Below are 16,724 nucleotides of genomic sequence, written 5' to 3' on the forward strand. Positions count from 1 at the left end.
TGTAAATAGACATGATTCACAGACTGGACAACTTATTTAATTCTGTCAAATGGAAAAAGGGGGTAGAGTAGAAAGCAATGTTTACTGAGGGCCTAATATCTGCCAGGTAGACTCCTGGCTGCTTGTCCTGCATGTTTTTGTTTAGTTCACTAAGCCTGTATGGGTCAGAGGAGGAAAACCCTGAGGCTCAGAGCAGCCCCCGAACTGCGGGTGTTACGGCGAGCCCATCTGTGGCTGGGCCAGCATCCCAGTGCAGCTGTGCCCACACCAAAGCCATGCCCTCTCCTTCATACCCTGTTGGGAGAGAAATGCTTAGAAAGATGCATTAAGCCAAGGTTCAAAAATAATGAAGTTTAAATAAGATGTTTTCTTTAAGGAAGCATCTGACAATGAGGAGTCTGTTTTTTTATGTCAATAATTAGAAATGGGAAAAAATTAGAGTCTCTTTTAGTTTGGGTTTTAAAGGGTGTGCTGAAATTCAAGAGACACTGATCTCCACATACTTAACAGTACGATACTTTATGTCGGGCAAGATGATACAGTCATTCATAAGAGCTTAACAAGGAGATGTCTTATTCCCAAAGAATGCAAAATGAAGAGCAGCTAGGCATCAGCTAACATTCACTGAGCTCTTATGATGTGTTTTCCTGAACCCCTGACTCATGTTACTCCATTTCATCCTTTCAGTACTATATGACAACCTGACATTCTGATGAGTGCAAGAACTAGCAGGGACTAGGGGGGACATGTATCTTAAGAAAGTGAACAGTTTTCCCTCATGTCATTCATTCAGTGATAAAAATCAGACTGGGAATCCTCACCCTCTTTACAGTTTTCTTCAAATAGGGCAAGCTGGAGTGTTCCATGAAAATCATGCCAGAGAACAACCTCAGGACTCTCACCCACCTGAGCAGGTAAAGCCATCTCCAGTGAACCCTTCAGAGCAGGCACATCGGTAGGAGCCTGGGGTATTTACACACTGAGCGTTGATGCTACACTGGTGGGTTCCGTTCGAACATTCATCTAGATCTGCATGTGAGAAGAGAGCACGCAAGTTCAGAAGTGAAAATGGAACATTTAAACACAGATTTTTTTTTTTCATTTTTCTTACCTGAAATGTAAAATGCACAAATGGGATTTACTGTAGTTTACTTGTAAGGTCAGAGTTCTAATTCTCTAAGATCTCAGACCCATAATCCAAAATATTCATTCTATAAACAGGGGCTAAAATGATTAATAAAACTATTTGTGAGGGACCTAATAAGCTAGAATTTTAATGGTTAAAAGGTAAACCAGTGCTAGGTTTCCTTCCCAATTTTACTAGGCACAGATGTGTGATCACTGGTTCCTTTATCGCTAAAAAGGGGTCAATTTCTAAATTTGGTGACTGAGCTTCAGAGGAGGAGAATTAGCAGTTTTCAAGTTCCTTTAGCAGATAAGGAAACCATGATCTGATTCTCAATCTCAGGGAGTCTAGTCTAGTAGAAATGACATGTGCTAACCACAGAACTATCAACTCCATCAAATAGGCTGTGTGTCCCCTGAAGGAAAGTTACAAGGTGCAGAAAGGGAATGAAAAGGGTGTCTAATTTGGGCCATAGGAAAAAGGAAGATCTCACAGGGGAAGCAGTTGCCAGCGAACTTCACACCGGAACAATGAGTCAGAGTTTGCCTGAGGCATAGAAGCAGGGAATGGTATTATTTCCAGAGGGAACAGCACATTTAGAGATGCTGATGAGGAAGAAGACAGCTTGATGTGATAAAAGACCTGGACTGAGCCAGAGTGACAGAACAATATAGGAGCTGGGGGTGATAGAAGGTATTGGGAAAATGCTTATAAACCACAGGAAGGAAGCTACATTTTATCCTAAATTCAGTGATTAAAATGACAATTGTGAAGAGCTCAGATCCATGGTTTAAAAGATCTGTCTGCTGTGGGAAGTATGGATTACGGAACCAGCAAGGAAACGGGCAGACATATGAGGAGGTTCTTTCAGCATCCATCAGAGAGGGACAGATCTAAGACAGACAGAGAGAAAGAGAAAGAGGGAGGGAAGATGGCTGAGATTAAAGCAGGGGGATGGAGATGGAAAAAATAGAATGAATTTGGCTTATGTTTTAGAGTAGAAGTACCTGGACAGAGTCACATCTTTTGTATTTTAGAATAGCTGGCCAGGGTGATGGATGGACAAGCCCAAAAAAGGAAGGCTAGAAAAGAAAAAACCAGTAGCCTATAGGGCTAGAAAACAGGAATGGGGTTATGGCTGAAAAAAAACTTGTAAGATTAATGATAAGAGTGACCGACCACTGGATGAGAAGTGGGCAGCTAGAGAACTGAACGATGCCATTGGAGAACATTACTTAGCAAAGTTATCTGGAAAGTATGGTCATTTAAATTCAGTCAGCTCCTACACACTTGGCAAGCATAAAACAACTGAACAGCTAAGAGAGTATATTTGAATTAATGATGCTACTGTTAACAGATCTTAAGTCTATCCCCTTCAATGCTTACTGCCGGCCTATAAGGTTTTAATGAGTAATCATGGGGAGGTCAGTTTAGCTTGTTTTATTTTCTATTTTAAGTAGACCTGGATAATTTTAAGCAGTTGAAACAATGCTTTGTTGGTAAAGCATGTACAACACTGAGCATAGGAAGCAGCACTACGTGTGACAGTGAGGAGGACAGCCAGTCCCCTGCCTCACAGCCAGAAAAGACTCAGGAGACCCCAGCTCAGCAACTCTTGAGGCCTGGAGAATGCCAGCTGCCCTTGCAGCCTCCTCTGTCCCAATCAGATCTCCTGGTATCCAGCAAAACCTTTTGCTTTCTCTGGAAAAAAGAATTCTATTTTCTATTGAGAAGCTGGTATTGACCAGGTACAGACTCAGGTTATCTGATAAAACCTTTCCATTTCCTTCACGTCTCTAACTGGGTTTTAAGTCTCACTGACTGCTGTATGAAAAGACTGGAAAAATACATTAGTCATTTTTCATCATACATCTGTTTGGATTTCTGGCTACACATCAAATAATTTTTACTGAATAACAACACATTAAAAAGCAGATGCCAAGGCATACTGCTGCGATGCGATAATTTATACCAAGGTTAAAGGAAACTCTTAGGCAGGAATTACCTTGCAGCGAAAGACCGTCTTTGATTTTCAAGAGAGTAAATGCAAGGCAAGAGCGTATTTCTATTCAAGTACATGGGTTAAAAACAGTTCAAAGAAGAGCCTCTAGGAATTCTGTGTCTTAACAAAGGATGTTCACATTTGCAAACTCACCAATGCATTTGATGCCATTTCCAACCCAACCTTCTCTGCAGCTACACTTGAAGCTTCCTGGGACGTTGAGACAGGAGGCATGCATGTCACAGTTGTGGGCACCAATTTCACACTCATCCACATCTGAGAAGGCACAGATAACATGATGAAAATTAAACGCAAAGCTAATTAGTTCTACTTCCATGTATAATTCCACACACGTAAAATTTAAAAATAAATATGGGAGTATCTAAAATGGTACGGAAAAAACACTGACATTTTTATTTTGAACTTTAGTAGGCATCGACAAGATTTGGAAGTTCCCAATCCAAGTCAAAGAAGCCTTTCAATACTACAGGAAACTGCCCATCACTTGCTGGTAGGAGAGAGCTACTTCCCCCAGGTAGATATTTGTGTCTGTCTCTCCCTACCTCCCCTGCCTGGGCCCAGACAAAACTCCATGCAGAAGGCATGATGAAAGATGTCAAGAGAAATCCTATTCCCAAAGAGAGACTCTTCTACTCTTTCCTATTAATTTTTATTACATATGTTTCACAAAACTTCAAACAAACCTGGATTTTAAAATAAGTAAGAGTGTATTCTTGTCATTTTTAGCACAGAAAACTATTATTTTAGTGTGTATTCATCTTTTATTTATTTGGGAATATGCAAAAATACTGGAAATTTTATCTGAAAAATGAGCAGAAGCTTTTACTAGTATGTATATATGTATACACACATACACTCATATATATACATAGACATATATATATACACACACACATATATGTGTATACACACATATGTGCGCATAAATGATATAGCTTTGGTTCTTCAGAGCTTTCTAGAATAGAAAGAATAATCTTTTCTATCTATCTCAATGATTACCTGTTAGATGCTGAAATTCTATGTGCTCACACATATGCACACACACATACAGAGCGACCAGCTTTGCATCAACCTTCCTAGTGGTGAACGTGCAGAGGACCCCTTCTTCCTCACTTGGCCTGTTCCCAGAGGTGTCAGGTTAAGGGCCAGAATGTGCTTCAAGCCACCTACCACTTGTCTTGAGCAAAATGCTATAGGAGGACCTTAAAGTGAACACTGAGGAAAGCCTAGACCAAAGCATTCACCTTGGGACTTCATTCATTTTGTGCAAAAGCTCAAAACTTATTTAACAGAGAAAGGAAATAAGAGACAAAGTGGCAACAAATGGGATTGCTGGTGGTCTGTGGTGCTCCCTTCTCACATCTCCTATGTGGGCAGAGGGTTTCCTAAGACAGTGAACTCTGCAAGCAGCAGCAGCCACACAGCAGCTACAGAGGACCATACTGTATTCCCTGCCCCTACTGGACACACTGCAGCCAGCTCCCTGTGGCAGAAAGAGGGCAAAAGCATCATGAGTGCTCTGGGGTGGTTGCTCATCACACAGCCATGACCTGGTGTGGGTCACGGCAAAGGAACAAATGATCTTGAAGGTTGGACTCTGAAATAGGAGAAGCCAAAAAGCACAGAGAGTCCTAAGTTTGGAACCTACCTGTGCATCCCGTGGTCCCCTTCTTCACGGAATAACCCAGCTGACAGTGGCAAATGAAGGATCCCTTGGTGTTCTCACATTCCCCAAACATACAGATGTTTGAATTTAAGTCACACTCATTGACATCTAGAAAGTTTATTTTCAATAGTTTGGTTAATACTTGTTCATACTAGGAATCTGAAAGGTCTCTTTTGAACTGAATAGTCTAGTACTGAGATACACAGATAAAAGTTAAAGTATAATCTATTTGCAAGTCATAGTATTATTTTCTAAAATTTTCTTCAAATGAATTCTTCCATTTCAGCTTTCTCATCGTGTAATACATCAGTTTGAATTTTTAAAGTAACTGAAAAAGCCTCTTTCCCTCATGTTTAAATGTGTGTGCACAGATGTAGCATAGGATTCATCCCACTTTTATGGTACCCACCAATGCAGGTTTTCATGTCCATTGAAGCCATGAAGCCATCGTAACACAGACAGCGATACTCCCCAGGAATGTTGGTACATTGGCCACCATCACAGATATCAGGATTATTTTCACATTCATCAATATCTGATGACAGAAAATTACCATTAAATCAAAACAAGAATGGCTTTTAGTAAGCCCAGATATTTTATTTTTTCCCCATCCAGATCGACTCAAAATATCTGGGGCGAGATTTGTGAGATATCATCAGTTAGCTATACGAAGTCTACACAATGTCCTTTCTGTACCTGCGCATGACCTCCCATCTGGCATCAGCGCATACCCCTCGCTACAGCTGCATTCATAGCTGCCTTCGGAATTGGTGCACCGGGTGTCACAACCTCCATTCATGATCATACACTCATCAATATCTGTGAAAACAACATGGCAACTACATTACTTGTCAGGTCTATTTCCTTCAACAAAACAAGCAAAACAAGAAACTGTTTTTTTTCTCTTCAAATAATGCTTACATGGCTTTGGATTTCTCTCCCTACTACTGTTTGGTTTATCTTTATCTCATTGGTATTTCTTAGTTCTTTCTACTTCCATTTTGATAGCATTCTATTGTACATTTAGCCCCCGGGCCTAGGAGTGAAGAACTCAGAAATGTAGTAGCTGTGGAGTTAGGGTATTTTCCGTGATAAAAGCAGATTCCTTTGCAAACCACAAAACCATGGCATCTTACAGATCTGTTCCCATTCTTAGATTCATGTTTAGGACAAAGGACTTCCATTGGCTTCATTATAATACATTTGATTCCAGGAGTTATCCTAGACCGAGTTGAGAAATACAAGTTCCAGACCCATTTGGCCAATGCTCACCTGTACATCCCTGCCGGTCTGGTGTGGCCTGGTATCCGGGGTTACAGGAGCATTGATAGGTTCCAATCATGTTCACACATTTTCCATTTCTACAGAGATTGTCACTCAGAGAGCATTCATTTATATCTATAAAGAGATGTACAGCATAAATGTTTTTGCAGTAACCACATCACTTAATGTTATCAAGAAATGTTGCGCATGAGCACTGGTCTCCAAAGGGGTTTGTGTACTTCACAGGGAAGTAAGATGATCTCCTGGGGTGTTCAAAGAAAATACTGGAATCTATATTTCTATTATTTCTACCTAAAATGGTATTGTTCAGTAGACCTCTACACTGATGGGCCTCTCTGCTATCCAATACATAGCTGCTATTGAACATTTGAAGCACAAAAAGAATGATTAAGGACTTGAACTTCTTTTTAAATTTTAATTTTTTAAAGTAATCTCTTCGCCCAATGTAGTGCTCAAACTCACAACCTCAAGATTAAGGGTCACATGTCTACTGACTGAGCCAGCCAGGCGCCCCAGGAATTTAATTTTTAATGTTACCAAATTTTAATTAAATTTAAGTAGCCACATGTGAGTAGTGAACTTTAGACCATGTATATAGCACATGCCAGAAATAAAACTTACTAATATTTAATACATGGATTTACACTGGCATGCTCACCTGGTCTTTATTAGACAGTCACGAGCTGCCTGAATAATGTGCAGTATCCTGAGGGAAGATGACTAGTTCCATAAGCCACAGGGCCTGAGACCAGGGCCCTCACTTGTATGTTTTCATTTTATTGTGTTCAGAGTGCCTCAATAGGTAGACCTGCCATCACCTACTTTAAAATCAAATAACCCCTGTAAGATAGGCAGGTTCCTTATAGAAAACTTCTGCAAAGGTCTGTGGAATCAAATAGTGCTATTAATGCAATTATAAGAGAACAGCAAGAGAATGGTAGAGTGGAAGCTTTCTTCATACAAGCTACTTGTGAGACACAATATAAAGTAAAAACAATAACATAACCAGGTAAAAGGTCTTCTTCATCCCAAATTCTCAAAATTACCAAGAAGACTATGTGACATGTGGATTTAGATCTATTATCATTAAATGCATATTTTATTACATGTGCAAAAATATGTATCTTATATACCTTCAAGGGGTACTTTTTTTAGCTCTAGGATCCATGAAAACAAAATAAACTGAGGTTAGAAACAGGTCTCTGATGCACTGCATCACAGAGTTGAACATATATTCTGTAATCATCTCTATGAAAAAGTTTTAGTACCATGAAATAAAAATATTTAAAACTTTTTCAGTTCACCTTTTAAAAATGCCTATTTAGGGTATGATTTAAGATTCACCTAATATATTAGCAAAGTAATATAAATAGGGTTTACAAATAAATATATGTGTAGTGGATAGGTATGCTCAAATTATGTTTTGAAATAGGGGTGTGCCATCTGCTCTGTTTTAAACCATTCTATCTGCTGACACTTGCAAGAAAGATTTTCTGTGAAGAAAATGTTTCCTGGATATATCGGAGTTTTAAGGCCAGTATACTAGAGCACGGTAGGCCCGGAGGCCTCCATACACTTATCAAAAACAGCAGGCTGGAATGCTCCAAGACCAGCCGTTGATATTCTCACGTCATTCCTGTCACCCCTGTCCCTTAGCTCGGCCGGTGAAGAGATGAGGACCTTTTTGTGACAGGAGAGTGAAGGGGGAGCTCACATGTTCACGTGCACAGGAGCAGACCCCATGATGACAGACATAGGGGTGGAAGAGATCTGAGAAGTGGTGTCAGGTAGATGCACAGGTGAATGCACAAGTGAGCCATCAGGGAGCAGCCCTTCCAACAGCAGCAGCTTTCCTATCCCATCCTCTGTGGAGGAGGGAACTACATGGCCTGACACAGAATCCTCCACACAATCCTTTCAGATGTGCTTGTCATGAAACAGTGGCTAACCAGGACAGTGCTGGTTCCTCTGAGTGTGTCACCGAGGCATTCTCTAATGATGCAGCCCAAATCTAAATACAGGAGCTCTGAATTTCCAATTTTTAACCAGCTAGATTTAATGTGCCTAAAACAACAAGTTTGTTAGAACTGACTCCTGATCTTTACCAGGTGAACCGGGTGGGTTTATGCACTGAGGAGACAAACTCACCCACACAGTCCTCACGTGATGGTGACAGCTCGTGTCCCAATGGACAGTCACACTGAAAGCTGCCCTCAGTGTTCACACAGGTACCACCCCTACAAAGGAGAGGGTTACGTTCACATTCGTCAATGTCTGAAAGGTAAAAACGTGAGATCCATTAAAGAACTTTGAGGAAAAAATCTTCACATATGCAGCATGGGGGAAAAAATTATTACCTGAGGTAAGTGGGACTCAAAAGTAAGACACAGGTTTAAGAGGAGATGGGATAATATTCTCATTTCTTCTACTACCAATAAATAAATGGTAAGTTCTTTTCTTAAAGACAGTGAGTTAGTTGCCAAGGAATTTACTGGTACAAAACAAGCAGGCTCACAAGAGATAAAAATAAATAATAGGTTTGTTTCACATAACCCTAAATTCCAGATGCCATATATTGCTATCCATATCACTAATCAAAGTAAAAGAAAAATCACAGACCAGTCACCTTTGAGGTCCCATGTGGTACGTCTAAGGAGTCACTAAATATGGAGCAAAAGGTAGGCAGTACCAAGAGAGTGTGTGGCAACACACAAGTAAAGAAAATAGCATGGGATTTGCACGACCGAATACATTTGGGGTCACCACACAAGGTCAAACATGTTAAACGAATCCCCTGCGGGTAGTCAGCCTGTGTTGGTTTTAGATTCCATGAACAAACAGAACCTAGTGTCAATATCTCACTGCCACTAAGGCACCAAGAAGCTGGGGCTCCCCAGGAGTTATCTAAAAGCAGATTTCCTGTCTGACAATTAAATCTTTCTCTCGCTCACCACAGTGCCTTGCCAAGCATGCTGTTAACAGCTCTGAGACAAGCTAAGGTCAAGCTATCTGGTTTCAAGACTGGACAGGAAGAGCTGAGGCACACTTACCCATGCAGTTCTTCATCATCATGAACCCACTTTCGTAGCCTTCAAAGCACTCACACTCAAAGCTGCCTGGCGTGTTAACACAGATTCCACTTCCACAGAGATCAGGAGAAATCCTGCACTCATCAATGTCTAATTCACAGGGTTTAAGAGAAATGAAAAAAACAGAATGAGATGAGCTGGTATTACGGAGCAGTGAGACAGGTCCGGCCTTCCCAGGGAAGGTGCCAACGGTATGAAGCTATGTTTGCAGGAGAACAGCTAGAGGCAGAATGGGGCCTGAGGTACATTCCTTTCCCCAACTGCCAAAACTGTCACAGCCAACGGGCAGGTGGTGCTTCTGCCTTTAAGAATTCTGGAATTGTGGATTCCTCTTTGTGGCTTAGAAGTGGTAACGGAGGGATGAACCGAACAACTGCAGTATGAGCCAGACAAGGCAGGTGGCAGATGAGCAAGCAGTAGACACTTGGAATGAAATCCTGTGTGTGAAGAGAGAGCACGGTGGTTCTGCCCACTGGCTCATGCCCCCATGCTCATGGTGGGATATGCCTCCGAGCAGGAGTGGCTAGCAACCACGGAGCACCCAGACAGCCTCAGAGGCCGACATGGCCCACCAACCTCCAGCCAGAGAGTGTACATGGCAGGGCCATGAAATATGCTCCACTGGATGTGGTTCTGTGACATTCAGATGTGGAGAGGCTACTGATTTACTTCGCAAAATAAAAATAAAAATGATATGTTTGTTGCTCTTTATAGGCTATAGAAAATAAGAATCTGCAAGAGCAGCACTGATACCCTCAAAAACAAGATTTTCTGAGAAACATCCCATGCCTGTAACTGAGATCTTTTTTAATGGAGAAGTCCTGTCTATAAAATGTAATTAAGAAAACATGATGTATTTAAAAAAATTTTGTCACAGTAGAAAAAAAAGCTTTTGTTGGCATCTCTTTATTGTGATGGATTTTAATTCTGAAGTTCTTTTATCACAAGATTTATCAGAGGGCAACGTTGTACGTGCTCTCTCAGGGGTCTCAGTCTCAGAATGTCAAATGCTTTCTCCCAGCATTTGGTCTTTATTTATTTCTTTAATTACAGGCAATACTGAAAATATCCTTTTAAACAATATTCTTAACAACATTCACAGATTCAATTAGGCAGCTAACAATACGCATACTGATTCTATTACTTGTTATCTATCAGTATCTAGGAAATGGAAGAGCCATATAAAGAACTAGAATAAACCCACTGGCAGAGCAGGGACACTTTTTGGCTGATATGATGCAGGGGGAGCTGCACAATGTGGAGTGTGGACTCTGGAAGCAGATACCTATGTACTAATCCCAGTTCTATCATCTACAGGGTGAAGAGGCTTGGGAAAATCATTTTATTTCTGGGTGCCTCAATTTCCACATATGCAAAATGGGATGTATAGTATGACCCACCTACTAGGATTTAGTGAATCAGTATTTGTCAAGCATTGAGAACAGAGTGCTATATTCACAGAAGCTGTTTTCTGCAAAAATTGGTATTTTGGAGGAGATAGGTTTGATCTGGTCCTGGAAGCTTGTATAGAAATTCTAGCTTTAGGAACCCCTGGGTGGCAAGGTCAATTGAGCAACCAACTCTGGGTTTCAGCTCAGGTCATGATCTCAGGGTCTTAAGATCAAGCCCCACATTGGGCTCCAAGCTCAGTGAGGCATCTGCTGGAGTTTTTCTCTCCCTCTCCCTCTGTCCTCCCTCAGGCTCCTTCACTCTAAAATATAAAAAATAAATATTTTTTAAAAAATAAATTCTAACTTTAAAGAAGTGGAATGAATAGAAGGACAAGTGTCTAGGTGAAGAAAAAAATGCATTTCAGAAAATAGTACGTTGTAGAGTGGCTGGATGGCAGAGGCTGACCGTTAGCACAGGGACAGGTAGGATGGGTGTGGTTATGGAGGATGCCCAAAGAAGGTGGGCTTTAAATGCTGTGAAGAACGGCAGCCAACAGCATCCCACTGTCCTCTCACGTTATATACTGTAACACCGCAGTGTGACCAACAAATATCTGTTGTATGCAGTTAAAGGCAGTGAGTTTCAGAGTTATTAAGTAACTTGGCTAATTTCACACCAGAAAGAGGAAGTGGAGTCAGAACTGGAATAACCCTGTCTTTATCCAGGTTTAAGATTATGTGAGTCACTGGAATGTGCTCTGTGGGAAGTAACACATGGTGGTTGGTGAACGTGACAGATCAGATGGGACAGTCCATGAAGACACTGGAAGAATCTGACATGCAATGAGTACCACCATGTGTTGCCCAGTTCCCCTTGAGGAAGGAAGGACTAATTCATCTCTCCCACGCTGCTGCTGGGGGCTTTGGGGGCACAAAGCCCTGAGATATAAAGTATCTTCAAGAAATGCCTCAGCTAAGAGGACCCTTCCTCACAGTCACACCTGTTCTCTGGGTAGATTCATCCAAAGATGGGCCATGCCAGTCCATAAATACCTACCTGCTTTGCCCTAGCCCTACATAGTTGTGATGGGACATCCTAGATCCAGAGCTCCCAGTGGGGTGGGCTGAGGACCATACTGGGGCTTATGGTCACCCAGCTGCCCCCTCCGCCCGCTTCTGCTTCCTTCCCTCCCCTAGGTATTGATCCCAAGAGCAATCCCCAGGAACTTGTCTATGCACTAATCTCTGCTCAGAGTCCGTTTCCTGGGGAGCTGAGCTGGCACCTGCGATAGTTTTGAAGAAAGAGGACAGTACTTGAAACAGTCCCTGCAATGGAGACCACATATAACTTTATCCTTGTCCAAGAGAGGGAGAGGTCAAAATGAAGTCTGAGGCCTCTATGCTGAGTGAAAGGATGCTATTGCTACGTACAAGGAAGACCCTAGGCAGAGAAGGGGCAGGGTTGAGACAGAGGGAGGCTAAAGCCAAGGGGAGCTGCCAATGGTTCAAGTGTGGCAGCAGCACTCGGCAGAGGAGAGAACGGGCTCACATCCAGGAGTCTGCTCAGCAGAGCCCGTCTGTGATGGCATGGGGGCACCGGCAGCTGGGAGAGGCAGAGGACTCTGGAAAATGCTATGGGCAGAAAGAAGCTATGAAGATGAGAGAAGAAACATCGTAGGCATAGAAGGATGATGGAAGACAGGGATGTACCATGGAGATCAAGGGAGAAGAAAGTGGAGGAGGGGAAGTGGCCAGGAGAGGCCATGGAGAATATGCACCAGGATAAAGGGATTTTTTTTTTTTAACTCAACAAAGGTGTTCTGAGAGAGAGTGTATATGTGCCTGAATGAGGGAGGACAGAAGTTAAAATTACATGGGTTTACAAAGCAAATGGCTCTTCAGGAGAGAGAGGAGAGAGAAAAGCAGGGAAATGGGGTGGCAGTACAAGGGAGGAAATGGTGGAGGAAATGGTTTGAACTTGTTATTAGGTCCAGGGAAAGTAAGAGGAAAGAGAGGGAGGTGCTTCAGAGAGAGGAGGGAGTGTGCTCACAAGGGCTAGAGAAGGAGTAGCCACAGTTGAGGGCATGTGGAAGACTGGAAAACTGTGGAAGAGTAGAAATCTCACTGCCACAGAGAGGGGTGTGCAGGAAGAGATCTGGCCATGAAAGTGGAGGTCAAGAAAGAAGAGAGGCAGCAGCAGAGGTCTGAAAGGACATGTGGGCCAGAGGAGGTTTAGAGGTGGAGCGGAGAGTCAGTCAAGGGTGAAGAGGTGAACAATGTCGCAGAGCAGCCTAGAGTCTGGCTGAAGGCAATGGTGTGAGGTGCAGGTAGGTGCTCCCAGACCGAACGCTGGAGAGCCAAGCAGGGAAGCCACGTGGGAGTGAGGAGCTAGGGCAGCAGGAGAGGTGGACACTACAATTTGGAAATGCTCTGGGGATGGGGAGGCAACACGGGACCCCAGTACCTCATGCAGCAGGGAGTGAGGAGGGAGTCAGAAGCATGCTTCACGGGGATCAGAACACAGCTGCAGGGGTGAGGGCAAGAGGGAAGGAAGCAGTCCAAGGAGAACATGAATAGAGTTATGAAAATAAGATCTTGAAGATAGATTTCAAGTGTCTGGACTAATTTATTTAATACCGTAGAAAAATTGGGACTTTATCTTTTTAAACTAAAGGGAACAGGTATGGACAGGGATATAGATGGCAACTGGAGCTCTTCACAGGTGAGTAAAGGAAGTTACAACCGCTCTGTTACAAACTTTAAAATCCTTGACAGATACTATATATCATTTATACAATCAATGACTGCTATAGTCTTCAGTATTCATTATCCTGGAAATCCTATTTTTATGTTGTTCCTCAGGTAAAACAGCATCTTCATGCTGTTGTGCAGCTCCCACAATAACTGGTCAGTAAGAGAAGTGATTTAAGAGCAGGGGGTAAAAAGCAAAAAGCAAAATAGGAGCTTTTTTGAAAGGCAGCACTTTCCACCAGCAGAAGAAGGAGAGCCAGGGTTTGCCAAATACGACAAAAGAGCTGGCTTACCTGTGCAGTTTCTTTCCTCCATGTCCAGAGCAAAGCCACTGTTGCAACGGCACTTGAAGCTCCCAATGGTATTTCTGCACTTTCCATAGGTGCACATCCCAGGAAAGGCTTTGCATTCATTGATATCTGAGAACAGAACAAAGCAGGAATGTAGAGCCACTTGATATAAAAGAGTAGGTTCCTTAGTTAAAACTGAAAATCTATCACCATGGAAAATCATGTTCTCAGGTCCAAACAGGGGCTCTCAACATTGTCAGAGATCACATGGATGCCACATAGAAAGTTGTAGAAGCAAAAAGATTCTGCACTTTTAATGAAGAGTTCTGATCTCTTTCTCTCTGACCATTTGTCAGATAAGGTTTAGGGGGCGGATAGGGAGCTTTTTCGCTATGTCAGGGCTGCATCTGGTCAGGCTGTGCGAGGGAAAACAGAGAGACAGTGTGGAATGATGGATGAGAAGTGGGATTAGTGGCAAGTTTTACAATTCTTTACTTCAATAACAGCCTATATATAGGTGATTTATATTCCTGGGCCGTAAGGCTGGCCACAAATCACATTTAACAAAGAAAACAAAGTGGCAAATTATAGGCTTAAAGCAAAACCAACTCTGAGAGACTGTGGGAGGTGAGCTTCAGTGCACAGGTCAAGGTGACCCTGACGGTTACCTTTGTAAAATGGCCGCCCTGTGAGAACGTCCCCTCTGTTAGCAAAGCCCGGCCCCCGGGGGCACAGCGTCTCATACTCCTTGGTGCCGGGTTTGGGGCATTCCTCGCACTCTGTGCCCCAAGCTGCCCCAACTGCACAGCAGCAGGCATCCATGCGAAACTTTCCAGGAACAGGATGGACACATTCATCTTCATCCCACTTCAAGTAACACTGCTCCATGCGGATGTCTACATGGCAAGTGAAATCACACTGTGAGATGAAGGTGTCACATTCATTGACCACTCATATCCTGAGTTTCTGCTAGGCACCTGGCATGATGCCCAGCTCGGAATGGTAACAGGTAAGACGCAGAGTCCCTGACCTCCTGTAATAGACTCTGTAATGACAGTCACTTAAAGAGAGCAAAAGTGGGTTCTCGTCAGTATTAATTTTCACAAGACACCTTCCTTCTTCAAGGAACCAAAGAAGAAAAGGTTCCTTTGTGACCAAACTCTTTCACATCATCACCCATGATCCCTTTTTTGTATTGCTCACTTTAGAAAGAATGAGATAATTTAGTGACAGATTCTTCTCATTCACTGAATTGCTTAAAATAGCTTGTGAACAGATCTGTCATGTCTCAATGAGAAATAAATGATCAACTGTAATCTACTTGCCAACTCGGGACAACTATTAAAACAGCTTTACAAGGGAAAAAGAATGTTTTTGCATTTAAAGTTTTTTTTCTGTCAAATTTACTTTTTGCATCATGGTCTTTGTCCTGTGTTATGTAAATCTGCCCTAGTAAGGAGCCAAATTATTTGTTCAAATGTCACACTTTCCCTTCCATCTTGAAACGTACCAGGACCTGAGAAGACTGACAAGTCATGAGATAGGATAAATTAGCATGGTCTATAAATAACAAATTTATCTGTTAATCAACAGAGCTGTTGGTCCAACTACAAACAGTTGGCTATGTGGATAAAGAGAGCCAAACAGTTTTCTTTAATCAAATAATAGGTTTTATTTGATGAAAGCATTTCAAGACATTAAATCTTTTCCTAAACCTGACAACTGTTTAACAGAGTAAAACATCCCTAATGGAAATATAAACATAAACAAATAAATGTGTTTACTATTTTAGTTACTGTCACCACTGATTCTGTCAAGAGCTCAAGCAAAGGTAGCATTAACTTGAGCAACCTCCTCTGGCATACAGCCAAATATGCTTCCAAGGATAGTTAATTAAAAAGCCCTGTTTTCATTTTTTAAATTTAATTTTATTATTATTATTATTTAAGACTATAAAAAGTCCTGTTATTAAAGAAAGAAATAAAAAAATTTAAAAAAATAAAGAAAGAAAGCATTGTGGTAAATTTTCATTTTGATTTGGTAGACTGAATACAGGTATTCACAGTAGATGATGCCACCTTATGTATCAGCACGGATGCCAACCCCAAAGCCATGCTCTCCATCATTGTGAGGTATGACAGTAATCCACATTGTGAGGTATGACAGTAATCCACAGAGTCTCATGACTTCAAGGCACCCAGTGGCTGTTCTCAGCCACAGCCAACCCCATCTAACACTGTCACCAGGAAAGTAAGGATCTTATTAGCAAGATATACAAGTTTTATTTAGGTACTCCGAGAACTATGGACTGAGTTAAACTGTTTCTGAGGTCACTCAAGTAATTTGCTCAAGAAGTGAGATTAAGTAAAAAAATGAAACAAATTCCTACCCCCAAAACCAATTGAACTTAATATGTAAAGAAAGAGTTATGAGAGCCTGCCAGAGTAATCCTGCGTCTTTGATACACAGATCCATATCATTTTTGCCTCAGGAATCAAAACACAGTACACTGGCCACATATGGCTTAGAAATGTTTTCACCAACTTGTGCAGAAATTAAAATGTGCATTTTGAAACCTCTGGATAGTATATGTGCTCTAGAGTTTGCTGCGGTCCTCACTACTCCTTCTTACCGCCTTGCTCACTCATTTATGTCACCTGCCAGATCCTGGAACTATTTGAATTTGGACCTCTGATCTAGATCAGTTTCTATCAAAGCAGTTTATCTCTACTTCGGTTCTCAGGATATTTTATGTTTCTCAAATGTCAGTCTCTCCTTGAAACTTCCTTACATGCCCAGCCACAATTCATTTTTGTAGCATAATTCAAGTAGTGACCAAAAGATTTAATCAAAGTACCTGGATAAGACTCCAATATATCCTCTTAGAACATTATAAAAGGTTCAACTTTGAGTGATATTATTGGGTATTTATTTTATTGAGTGATAATTTACAATCATGATATATCTTCACATATAGCATCCTTTGGTTACTGAAAGCAATTTGATATTAATCATCTGACTATACCTACGTTATTATTTGACATCTTCAAAAGAGACCTTATTTTTTCTAAGCTTTTTTTAGATAATTTAACAATAAAAATCTG

General features: G+C 41.6%; 1 protein-coding gene across 1 annotated transcript in view; it reads right to left on the reverse strand.

Moving 5' to 3' along the window:
- Positions 1-16,724, reverse strand: part of FBN2 (fibrillin 2) — a 240,438-nt gene that overhangs the window by 55,109 nt on the left and 168,605 nt on the right. The window contains exons 24-33 of the mRNA XM_072840875.1: positions 14,289-14,516; positions 13,624-13,749; positions 9,150-9,278; positions 8,248-8,373; positions 6,088-6,213; positions 5,512-5,634; positions 5,225-5,350; positions 4,798-4,923; positions 3,282-3,404; positions 907-1,029 (exon numbers count right to left, since the gene is read on the reverse strand). Coding sequence (XP_072696976.1) covers positions 907-1,029; positions 3,282-3,404; positions 4,798-4,923; positions 5,225-5,350; positions 5,512-5,634; positions 6,088-6,213; positions 8,248-8,373; positions 9,150-9,278; positions 13,624-13,749; positions 14,289-14,516 — 1,356 coding nt within the window. The remainder of the gene's footprint in view (positions 1-906; positions 1,030-3,281; positions 3,405-4,797; positions 4,924-5,224; positions 5,351-5,511; positions 5,635-6,087; positions 6,214-8,247; positions 8,374-9,149; positions 9,279-13,623; positions 13,750-14,288; positions 14,517-16,724) is intronic.

Source organism: Canis lupus, chromosome 10 (assembly GCF_048164855.1).
Source record: "Canis lupus baileyi chromosome 10, mCanLup2.hap1, whole genome shotgun sequence".
NCBI classification, from domain to species: Eukaryota; Metazoa; Chordata; class Mammalia; order Carnivora; family Canidae; genus Canis; species Canis lupus.